Source organism: Falco biarmicus, chromosome 6 (assembly GCF_023638135.1).
Source record: "Falco biarmicus isolate bFalBia1 chromosome 6, bFalBia1.pri, whole genome shotgun sequence".
NCBI lineage: Eukaryota > Metazoa > Chordata > Aves > Falconiformes > Falconidae > Falco > Falco biarmicus.
Genome location: NC_079293.1, coordinates 59,182,378 through 59,195,086, shown reverse-complemented (window position 1 = coordinate 59,195,086; position 12,709 = coordinate 59,182,378). Strand labels below are relative to the sequence as shown.

Here is a 12,709-nt window from a genome sequence, read left to right as displayed (position 1 = left end):
TTTCTTCAGGAAAAAGCTGAAAAGCTAGTTATAAATTCAGAAGGATTCTTGAGATGTCCTTTATCACAAGACAATGGAAATTATATTCTTCCAGCGTTCTTCTTAATTACTGCCAATAAAATTAAACTCTAAGATTGAGGGCATTTATTCAGGTCATAAAATAGATAAGGTAACATTGTGAGGTTGTGATCTATAGAGTATCCCAGCAGCAATTCCCATGTTTCAGGGTTTTATTTTTCCTGTCCCTGCTTTAAGTAAAAACACTTGTTTTTACTTAAGGACATCATCCTTGTTCATTCAGACTTAGCCTATCCTTCAAAAAGAATGAGGTCTCTTTTATTGCATAAGGTTCCAGGCAAACATTAATCATCACAAGTATTTAACACCTCATCTAAAAACGCTCTTTTATTTGGTTTTACATGAATAGTAACAAACTCCCAAGCTACCTAATTAGCATGCATATGCAGTCTTAAATATCCTTACTTTCCTGTGTCCTTCAATATATTTTTATTTGCCAGAAACATCCACTTCAGGAAACAGTTTGTAAGACACCAAGTTGCAAACACTGAAAAGAAGCCCCCAATAACTTGGTCAAACTTTACAGAGGCCCACTGAAGAGGCTTGAAGAGGTCATGGAGAGGGGAAAGAGTGGCATGCAAGAAAGGCTTTGATTAATTTGTGCGTTACAGTTTGGGCAAATATGGTGACTGAAGTAGGGGATTTATAGTGCTAAATATATGTTTATGCAGCAGAGTAGTTCAGAATGCAATAGGGAAAGCACATAGCCCAGAAAGGCACCAAGATTTCTAAGGGTTTCTCCCACACAGCATTATAAATTCTTCCTATGGAGTCTTTCTTTGCTGCCAATATATTTTGGACCGAGCTATTCAGCTTGCTAATCGGTACCTGCATTTTTAGACACAGACACTTGAATTGTGCAAGTTTGATGCCTCTTATGGGAAAGCCTCTTATGGCTGCGTCAGCCAGTGCTCTCGGGATCTGAGGGGCCAGGCTCATCTGGGCTGGACATCTGTCTGCTGCAGGGGCTCAGGAGCCTGAGGTACATTTACAGCTGTATTCAGCATCGAGTAGTAGGTTGAGATCTTGCTTTTAGCAGCAGTAATGCATTGGGCATACATGACAGTATTACATGGGGTAAAGAAAGTGTTGTGAAGCTCTAAATGGTAAGACTTTTGAGTAATATCCTGGAATTTTAACAGATGTTTTTGCTTTGTTTTCCTAAAATGTAGGAAATTGGATATAACAGAGCCTGTACTTGATGTTTAAATTCAATTCCTGCCTACCTCTTTCTGAAGGCTGGGTGGAGGAGGTCTAACCTGCTCTTTCATGTTAGAAGGACTTGCTAATAACTTAGTAAGTTGCTGATCTATTGAGCATGAGCCCAGGAGATCAAAAGCGGTGCTGTGGGAGCACCCATCGAAGGATGCGCTACAGAAGCTTGTTCAGGGATGGCAAACCCCTTTCCACTGGTTCTAAAGAAACTTGCCAAAGAAGAAAAATGTTTTGGGTCTTTTCTCCCTTCTTCTTTGCCCCCGCCCCTTCTCACTGCCATCAGTAATCCTTTGAAAGGAGCAGGCTGAGCATACCTGCTCCATTTAAAGGAAGAGGGGGCAGAGCTGTTACTCAAGTGGCTCCTTTAATTTTTCAGCACAACTCCATTAGGGAACAACAGATTATAGACAATCTGTGAAGAGGGCCATGGGACCCCAGGACAGTTTGGATATACACTTCTGATTCAGATAAGTAAGCTTATGCAAATGGGGCATGTGTACATTGGGAGTAAGCTACACAGGATTTGCAGATTATTATATGCAGATTATTATAATTTAATTTTAATTTGTGTATAAAGAAGTGATTAATTAGTGATTACCCAGTTAAACAAGAGTGAATGAACAGCTTCCAGGGTTTTGAAAATGTGTCTAGCAATAAGATTATTCCTTCTTCTCTTTTAGATTTTTGTTGCATCTTTCCATAGTGCTTGAACTAAACTCTTCATGCAGTTCTTCATTTGAAATAGCATATAGTGACTATAGTTTAGAATAAATATTAAAATGTCTGTGTATATGGTAGATTTTTTTATTCTGAAGAACCTAAAGAACATGTCAAATAAGACTTATCCATAAACCACTCCTCCTTTCAAATACAGCTATCTCTAGAAAGGAGGAAACCAGTAAGATGGGTAAAAAGCACCCAGCAAAATAATGGGTGAAAGGAAATTCAGATGAGCTAACCATCTACTCTGATCAAGTTTAAGAGAAACATGGGAACTGTTTGATAAAATATAAGAAATAAAAGAAAGATTCAGACCAATTCTCATGTTGCAGGTAGGTGGCTGAGTGGATGAAGCCATGGGTTTTTAACTATAGCTTTTACAGAGTCCAGAAAGCACATTACCCACTCATATGCTCATAAATTCTACTCTTTTCCTATTATATCCACAGATTTACACAAGCATTCAGTTCAAACTTTGTTAAGTGGCTCCTATTAAACAATTTGTATTGTTCGGAAGAGTAATTTGTTAGGAAAATTCTTAACTATTACTCATAGTGGTTTTATGATATTTATTTAATTGATTTTGAGACTTCTGAATGTTAACTGGATCACAATATTTTATGTATGTCCTTTCCCCCCTTTTTTTCATGCTATAAATCTTGTAGAATATTCTAACCAATTAAATGTTGATTGGTTAAAATCTACAATGGGAAAGATTTATAATAGATTATTTTAAAATGAAAACCCTCATTCTACTTTGTGTGGTTTTCAAGACATTTTATGTTTTGTTGTGTATTCTTACCTTTATCTTTTAAAGCTGTAGGATTATTTTCTTCCTTCTCTTTAGCAGGTTCTGTAAAAATAATTTATTAATCTTCAAGCTAGAGTAGTAAAAGGTTAACATCTAATACCTCTGGGCTAATGATTGATTGAAAAATCGGTGGTTTCTAGCTAAGCCCTGATACCAATTAAATGTGCAGCACAATGGTTTTTCATCAGTTTTAGCATGCTCACACAGTGAAACCATGAACTTTTCTTTAAGTGTGATGAAAGAACAAAGATCACTCACAACTTATTTCACTTTGCAGCTTGTAATAACAAACATTAACTACTGTTCCTAAATTCTGCATCTGGACTTCTAAATTTTCATACAGATGCTTCATATTACCAAGGCTCTATTTGCACTTCTGATCCAGGTAATGCCAATTAAGTTTTATGATAAATTTACTGAAATAATATTATGCTTATAAATTCCTGACTAAACTGTACCATAAAACCAAAATGGCCAATGCAATGCAAGATCTTTTCCTTGATGCGCATAATCTTGGGGTTTTATACAATTTTGTCCTGCCATGTTACCTTTATCTTTTGTAGCAGCTGGAGATTTCAATTCTTTCTGTTTTCCAGGATCTGTAAAAGAAGTATTCACATTGATAAAGTGACAATCAGAAGCCATAACTGAGTGAAACTATGAGGTTTAATCATAAGAGAGAATGAGGCATCTAGATCGTATGAGAGACTGTGACTGTATATTGGAAGAAACAGTGAAAACTGGAGTGATTGGGAGAGTTGTATGTAACACAACAGTTTCTGTTCAAAGAGTTCAGTCCACAAAATGTGTTTTATCAGTTTAACTATGAAACCTATAAAATTTGCAAGCTTCAGCTTAATATGAGAGAAGGATAGTTTTTCAACTTTTTTAACCAGAAAGGATAAAAGTGACCCTTTGCCAATTTTGCCTCACCAGACCTGGCTGCGGCCTACTTCCCTCATCTCGGATTGTCCATTATTGCTTAGTCAGTCCAAGGGCCTTCTTATTGAAGCTATTCTTTTCTAGGGGTCAGATGTGTATTAAATTGAGGGAGCAACTCAATAGTGACAAATAGGAGGATGAAGAAGAGTTCTTTTTATTCTGCCTACAGCCAAGTAGTGAAGAGGGCTAGGCCACACCATCCTTGACAGATACTCTATGAGGAAGAGCGGTCCCCTGTGAAAGGCACAAGAAAGTATTTGAACCAGACAGAAAACAAGAATTCTGTTTCAGGCAAAATGTGAGATCATCATTCCAGGTTGATGAAATTGAATTCTTCAAATCTTTTGCTACTAAAATTAAAAAAATAGATAAACCTGTCTCAAAACAGCCTAGTCACAAAGAACAGAGACATGGATTTTGAATTCTTGCATGTTAAGTGAGTGTTTTAACCATCTGAATACTGGTTACATTAATTTATACATGTCATCTGACAAATACTAATTAACAGGTATTTTCTGCAAAAAATTAATACAATGTTCTCCATCAGATATGAAGCAAATATTCTTTACATTGAGAAATCCTAGCAATTCAGTGCCAGAAGATCTTAAAAAGCTCTTTCAGAAGACCCTCTTGGTTTCCACATATAGGATAAGAGGTCAAGACTCCTAATGAGGAGGAGGTTGTGTTTAGCATAGATATGAAAATTGCATTAGCTACAGTGGGTAGCTGGAGTGATAATTGTTTACTGCCTTAAGCACACGCAATGCACAAATTGTTGCTTTTGTTATAAAAGCATGGAAAATATTCAGTAGTAATTTATCATGATATCAATAAAGCTTGTTCAGGATTTAGTATTTGACTCTGTAAGTCAAACTGAGTTCATGGTGAATCTGAATTGAAGGAATCAAGAAATAATAAAATTTTATTCATGGTAGAAGTAACCATCAAGTGGAAAACCTTAATTTACTGTTGACATTGAAACTCCTGCTCTGTTGGGGCTGACGTCAAAGGATGAATGTATCATTATTTTTCTTCTTCTACATTGTGCTTCTAAAAAGGCAATACTTCCAGACGATATAATTTTTGAAGTAGAAGACTTGGCAAAGGAGTTTGTTGAACAAGGTCAAGAGTGTAATTTTATTGTAATAAAACTGCCTCTTTCCATCCTCACCACATCCCAGATATCTGCTTCAGAAGCTACTTCTGCTCTCCTGCTTCTGCCTTCAGGTTTTGTACTCACCAGTTTATGATTCAGTCACTAACTTTCCAAATGAGAAAAAAACCCAGTGTACTGCAGATGTCTGGGAAGCATATACAGTGGAATTAAGTATCTCTAATAGTCCTAATAAAAAGTCAACACCAATTTTTAAATACTAAGTTAATGACAGAGATCTGTGCTAACACAAAACTCAGTGAGAAGACTGAAAAACTTGTCTTTCTGTGCTCATGAATTACAAAAATTTCTCAAGAGAATTTCCATGTTCAGTGCAATGGTCTCTACAACCAAAAAACAAGAGAATGGAAGACATACAACTTTTTTTTTTTTTTTTTTTGTGTGATTCACAATTCAAATAAAGATTTTTGATTAATACAAGAATACAAGTAACACAGCTAAATACTACACTTTTACGCCTTTACCAAAATAAATAATTTAATGCACAATAGAAACCCTTTACTTTCAGGTTCCTGCCTGTAGGAACATAAATGGAGTTGTGTTGTGCACCTCCATTATTAAGAACATAGTTACCCAATGTTACTCCAATGATGCATTTGGAAAAAAAAAATATTAAATAGTTCTGAACTGAAAGCTTAAGTCATTAGTGACAAAGCTTGAAGTCCTACCTGGCTCCCAAACACAGAAACCTTTAGCAAGGTGTTTCAGAGATAGTTGTCACCTCCAGGAGAAAAAATGGCTTTTAAGATGGTATGGCATGTGACACACATGCTGCTGCTGAATTTAAAAAACAACCCAGGACTGACCTGGAAGGGGAAAATTAAAGTCCAAATAAACACCAGCCGTATTCTGTAGGACTGAACTTGCTGAGGTCTGTTAGACAGTCTGCCGTAACCGCAAAATGACTTGTAGCACAGATCTCACGACAAGAGCCTAGTGTTACTTGCTCTGTACTGATTTGCAGTGTTAAGCTCATACTGACATCAGAATACATAACTGAGACCTGTAGCAGGTGTGGAGAGAAGAATTTTGTGTGTAAAATAATAAATATAAGCTTTATAAATAGCTTTTTTGTGATGACATTACACAAGTGTCTTCCTTTTTTCAAGGAAGAATACACAGTACTGGGGTGAAACTGGCTTAAACAGACTAGAATATCTCAACATATCCATTATTACTATTAACTTCTTTGTTCTATTAGTTCTAGTCTGTCTAAGCAACCATAACCTGTAATTCTGACTAGCAGCAGGAGCTTTTATAAAGTTTGGGGTTTATTTTCATTGACATTGCTTTATCAGTTATGGGGAGAAGCAATATGTAAAACTGTACTTACTTCCTTGTTTCATCTTTGGTTTATCTGAGGAAAAACAAGAGAAGGAAAGCAAAAGTGAAAAGAGGAAAGAGAAAGGAAATATTAGAATACATGTTCATATAGGAAATTATTTTTAATACAATCAGCTAATGCAAATATATCTAAATATATATTGTCTCTAAGTGCTTAAATATATCTTGAAAGTGATTTCCTCTCCATTGTTGCATGATTTCTGTGTATATGAAAAAAGTTTATCGTTCCCACCTAATACCTTGGAGACATGCAACAAGACCATTAAAAAACCCAGTCTCATATGACCTCCTTATCTGATGGTAATTAACTCCTTTTGTAGTACTATTGGATATCACAAGAAATTTTTTTTTTTCCTCATTTAAATAATAATTCTCCATTGCCTTAATAATAGGGAGTAACTCCTTGGCAACCATCTGACATATGTTCGTGTCTTTTTTTTTTTTTTTTAAATAGGACAAAGAGTTAAATTACTGTCTTCTTCTAGATATTTCTGGCAGTTCTTTGCCTTCTTGCTCTCCTTTTAACAGTTTAAAATGTTACTTGCGACTTTGCTTTACTACTAATAAAAGATAAGTGAACTGACATGTTGCTACAACCTTTTAGCCCATTTCCAGACCATAGGGATTTGAGGTCAAAGCTGCAATAGCATGTTTGATCACTAAAACCTTTAGGTTTGAAACAATGAAGCTATGTCTTGTTTGCTATAGAAATAAAGCCACCAACACTCCAGATTTTCTGCAAATTTCCTTATATTTAGTTTTTTTCTTAAATTGCAAATCCTAATTTTGACAAGGTCTGAATCCCTCTACTTTTTGACATGTATTCTGATGTACAACAGCTAGCAGAGCAAATGATTTCATCTCTCAGTCTAAAAGGCTCAAACATCCTTCTCAGTTCAAAAACTACTTCCAGGTCATTTCATACTCACACTCATTCAGAGAGTTGTCACCTCTCCTCAGATTTTCCAGATACCTGGAATCGGTGAATTAGGTACAGGTTTCACTCAAAACATAACTCAGAGCTGCTTTCATCACCTTGTATTTTACTCTTCCATGAGAAATATAAACACAGGCTAATACTGAACAAACTTCCTGAAATTTTTTTTTGGCTCATTTGTCTTTGAGTAATCAATGTGTTGGGAGTAACTCTATACATATAGCGTACAGAAATGAGAAGCAGAGGCAATTGCTGTCTGAAAGTGTTTATGTTTGCTTCTGTGCAGCAGAGGAATGGAGGTGCTGCCGGTGCCTGGAAGGAGCTGCAGAAATAGTCGCAACAGACATTACACATTGCTCTATTCCTTTAACTTGCAGAAACTAGATGGCTGCTGGCATGGGGAGATAGTGCATGCTGCTGCTGACTGCTGTCTTGGGAAACACTTTGTCCCTGTTTCGAGCCCCCTGGGTATCACAACCAATAGTTTAGAAATCCCTGCTCAATGCCAGCCATGTGAAACTATGGTGTGTACTGCTCAGTCTGTGCTCTTTAGGGCACAGTTAAAATATTTTGCAGATGAAGGCTCATCTAATGGTGGCACATTGTGGAAGGGACAAATCTTACAGCAAACAGAACTTCATTGCTGCATGAGATAGCCAAACAGAAAGGAAGCAGTGCAGATGGCTGGGAAAACACTTGTGTGGCAATGGGAAATGGTGTTGAGATACCCAGACTAACAATGACTGAAATCTAGGCCAAGGCCCACCTAATTATAACATTTTCCATGACAACTAACAAGCAGCTGACAGCTGCTGCAGGGTGCCTGTGCTGGCTTGGGTAATGCTGAGTAAAGCAGGAGCTGAGAAACTGGAGAAAAGAAAGAGATAATATCCCAACTGACCAAAGCTACATTAATAAATGTCTTACACCTTATTCTAAAGTTTACTGGCAAGTTTGGAAAAACTCCAGTGTAATAGGACTGAAAATGCCAAATTCATCATCCCAGCTCTAATTGTCAATCTGAGCATGAGTAAACATAAAAATCACCTTGGTAGAGAGTTAGTAACAAAACACAAGAGATTAAGATATGTATTGTACAAAGGAAGTCAGGGCTGAGAAGCTTTAGGAATTTATGCCAGCATTTTACTACTTTGCTCCTTACAGCACTAGCCTAAAAAAGCATGGATCACTTTTAACAAATGTGCAAGAAGCAAGTATGCAGGATATAATGCGGAAAGTAAAAGTAATAATAAATACAAGTGTATCCAATGGGAAAAGGCACATCTTTGTCTAGATGCTTTAAGGCTCCAATCCTTTTCATGTTCACCATCATCACTCAATGTCTTGAGTTTTGTTTTAGCCTGGGTGTACACTGTCCCTTGATATTCTTGCTTGGGAAACTGAATGTAGACTTTGTCACCTTCTGAACTATGTGCCCAACACATGCAGTTCTCGTATCCTTTCTTCTGGTGTTCCCATTTCCAGACATTCCTATTCATGCCTCATTCATACCAATTCTAAGCTTTTTGCAAAAAACATCTTCATGTTCTGATCTCAAGAGCTTTTGAGTTTCTCTGCAGTAGACCTTCGTGGCTCTTCATGGGGCTAATGTTTCATTTGGGATAAGAAAGGCAGCTCAGCTACCTTGAGGGAGCCTCCACTCCTTTACCTTGTTGCAAGTCACTCTCTAAGACTGAATAGTAAAGGCTGATCCCTGCCCAGGCTACAGGGGCAGGAAGCCTCTTGCAAGATTTGTGGGATCCAAAGTCCCAGCACAGGACCTTTAAGCTGAAGTGGGCAGCTTATTCACCTGAAGCTTTTTGTGGGGTTGCAGTTCTGTGGAAGTGGAACAAAGCTAGATTCCCAGTGGAAATTCCCTGTTGCTCTGATAAAAACAGCAGAGCCTTGACAAACACTAGCAGTGCAATGGATTTAAATGTTGTTGTCATCCAGCTGTCTGGATCTGAGGTTTTTGTTTTTATGCCATTGTCTTTTAAAAGAGAGAATGCCAACATTGTTTTTTTACCTTGCTCTGCTGCCTTTTCTTGTTGCCTTGCTCTTGTTGCTTTTTCTTCCTTCTTTTCAAGTACAGCTGCAAAAGAAAGATAAGGTTTAAGTAAGATTTCTAGTCAGAAGTGTTGCTTCAACAGAAAAAGCTTTTCTTGAATCCCTACAGATGACTTTGAGGCAAGTGATTTGCAACCATGAGATGCCTACCCTGCACACACACACCTCACACACACCCTAATACATGACTACATAGTAAGTATTTCTTACCTATCTTAAAAAGAAAAGAGGAAAAGCAAACAGGAACTATTTTCTTTCTGAAAATAAATGGCAGCATTGTCTTCTAGATCTCAGGTGGAACAGAGACTAAACTGCAGTGCATATCACATAACTTAGGAGAGAGCAAAGCAAGCAGGTCTCTACTTCGCCCAGTCATGTGAGGGTTCCCCACACAAGTGTTGTTTTTTGTTTGCACCAGAAGAAACCTCCACTGCATCCCTGACACAGCAAAATACTTCCCCATATTCTTAATTTTAAGCATGTAGCTAGTCTCAGTAAGGATAGTGGGCCACAGCCAGACTGTATGCTATAGACACCTGACTTGGTCCTTGTGAATACTGTGATTTCTGCATGCAAGAGAGAAGAGTGAACCAGACCGTCTATGCAGCAGGGCTACTAGACCTTTACGGATGCCATGCAAAACAGTTGTAACAACCCAGGTCAGGATATCTGGACATTATTGCGAGCTTCATTTTGCACAGTTCCTAAATTCATTTGCACAGCTTGAGAGAAAAGAGACAGAGATTATTTGTTCATGGCTCCACACCAAGGATTAAATGATCTAAGAGGAGGATGCACAGGAAGGAATCCATCAGACTGGTCTCTTTGGAAATGTATATAAATATGGGGATTTTTTTATATTTTCTGACAATTTACATGACAGGTTTGGCAATGTACAAGATTTCCTGTAGATTACTGAATATACTTAGAACAACATATATATTTTTTCATCTAATTGAATTATTCAGTGTTAAGTCTTGCAAATATGTAAGCATATTTGTTTAGCTGTAAATAGCACTGCCAACACTTTGCTTTTGTAAAACCAAGCTTTTGTAGCCATAATTTATAACTTTTATGCTGAATAAGAAGTATTGCTTTAACTTAAAAAGGTATCATCTTACAGTGTTTGAGACAAAAAATGTGACATTAAGAAACTAAGGTTCACTGTCATTGCCTTGTTTAAAAGTAGTGCAAAGACTAAACAATCAGCATAAATGGTAGGATGTAAAGCAGGTGGTGAAAATTAATTTACATCTGATAAGTATAGAAATGTCTTTGCAGCTGCAGTGTTATCAGCACATAACATACCCTCAGCTTCCTTTTTCAACTGTCAAGCACAGAAATGTTTTCAACACAATGTTTTATTACAGCAAATCACAGTTGTAAATTAAAAGCCTGGCTTCTAGAGCCAAGGTAAATACTGAAGATCATATTCTGTTATCATTATTTATGCTGAGAAATTCAGGGAATTCAAAGGACCTCCAAAGTGCCTCCAGGTGTGCTTGCTGCTCTTGGAGGGCTGTCCTGGTGGTCCCTCTGGGGCTAGGCTTGCAGTGCAGGGAGCAAGGAAGCCTCCTGAATGCATGATGGCCCAAGAAGGCCACATAAGTCAGAAAGCTATAGCCTGTCTGCAACGTTTGTGAGTGGGCTGGAGGCCAAAAGAAGGATCTTCTGTTCCCAGCGGGAAACCTTTCCTGACATTCAGTGAAATGTCAGGTATGGACAGGTGAACTGCTTCACGCTGAGTGTGGTAGTCCAGCTCATTCGCATCAATCTCCCCCTTGCTGCTTGCCCTTTTTTATCCCAGGATGCTGTGGGGTGAGCATGTGTTTGTGAGCAAGCTCCATGAAAACAGTAAAATATTGCACCTCCGTACTTCAGTTACCTCAGGTAACTTTATTAAAGATAATCAGTTTGCCTGAAAATCAAGTTTAGGCTGAAACAATGACTGACTGGATCCACAGAAAAATCATATGTGAGTACTCCATTTCTATCCAAGTATCTAATTTTGTATTGATGTTATTGGGCAGAAAGAAAGCTAAAGAGGAGCAAAGTCCCTTAATATTTATCACAAATCTTTGTTATTAACATCCATGTTAATTAGGCCTAGATCAGCAGGGCTACTTAAATCAGCAATAAACTAGACACCTATATGCCTGGATGAATCTGGGCATTGAGCCCTGCCACTGAGCAAACCAATACCACAGTGCCTCTAAAAATCTTACTGAAGTGGTCAACATCTTGAATAATAAGCTTATTTTAATACGGAAAAAAGGATATGAAAAGGGGCACCAGAAACCAGTCCCATATGCATTCCAAAATGTATTTTTAACATTTAAAGCTGCAAAAGCAACTATGATAAGAGTAAAATGAACTGTTGAGAACTGTTGTTTTCTCTAAAGCATGTTTATCATTTTTAGCTAGAACAAGAAATTTTGGTTTATTTAATTTCTGAAAACAAGAATACTGATGGAATAAAAGATAAAAATATTTTCTGGATACCGAACCACAGGCTAGAAGAGCAACACAGCTTTTTGAGAAGATTGGGTATTCAGTCATCAAATTCATGTGGTGACAGTAGGCGATGAGTGCAGTTATGATGAAGGAACAAGCCATCCTTGAGGAGCATTGAGGTTGCTATTTAAAAATAACAACTAGTACTATTAATAGTATTGTGGTTATCAGTGCATTCACTAATGCTACGATGCTTCTGTGAGTGAGTGTTTGTAAAGAAGAACTTGCTGAGACAGATCAGAGCTTTAGCAACTTTTGGGAACTGTTAAGTAGCATCATCTGGACGTGGCAGGGTAGTATCTGGAAGGACAAACAGGACATTACATTATTCCCTTTGCTTTTTGAGAAGGGCAGTGCGAGCTACTTTGGTAAGGCTGAGAGGTCTTTTATCGTCAAGGTAACAGGTGTCACTTTAACAGTCTATAAATAAGAAACCTACATGCACAGACTCTCTGTTTGGAATAAGACTCCAAGAAATGTTTTGGTTTATTTCTATTAGAACAGGGATAATTTTTCTGAGTAGCTAAAGATTTCACCCCTTCCACTGAGCATTTTCAAAGTTCTTGCCACTTCTGAATGGCAGCCTGAAAAATGATCTGTTTCTAAAAATTGGTCCCATTGCAGGTATTTCCAATTTGAAAAGCTGATCCTTTAGCCATATGACTTAAATAACATGGATGTATCATAATGTCTTATAATTTTCTCCTCAGCAGAACATCAAGTATTAAAAAAACCAAACCCAACAACATCCACCCAGAAAACAAAACCAAAACCACCAAAAACCCTGCCTGAAATAACACAAAATCAAACGAATGCACATAAACGTAACAGCTGAAATTTGTCAGGCATCTATATTTTCAGTAAATTATAATTTAAAAAATAGATTAAGTAAATGGAGTATGGACTG

General features: G+C 37.4%; 1 protein-coding gene across 1 annotated transcript in view; it reads right to left on the bottom strand.

The window, feature by feature from the left end:
• Window positions 1–12,709, bottom strand: part of TRDN (triadin) — a 235,333-nt gene that overhangs the window by 69,032 nt on the left and 153,592 nt on the right. Inside the window, exons 19-22 of the mRNA XM_056344821.1 lie at window positions 9,248–9,313; window positions 6,274–6,297; window positions 3,373–3,423; window positions 2,816–2,866 (exon numbers count right to left, since the gene is read on the bottom strand). Of these exons, the coding sequence (XP_056200796.1) occupies window positions 2,816–2,866; window positions 3,373–3,423; window positions 6,274–6,297; window positions 9,248–9,313 (192 nt within the window). The remainder of the gene's footprint in view (window positions 1–2,815; window positions 2,867–3,372; window positions 3,424–6,273; window positions 6,298–9,247; window positions 9,314–12,709) is intronic.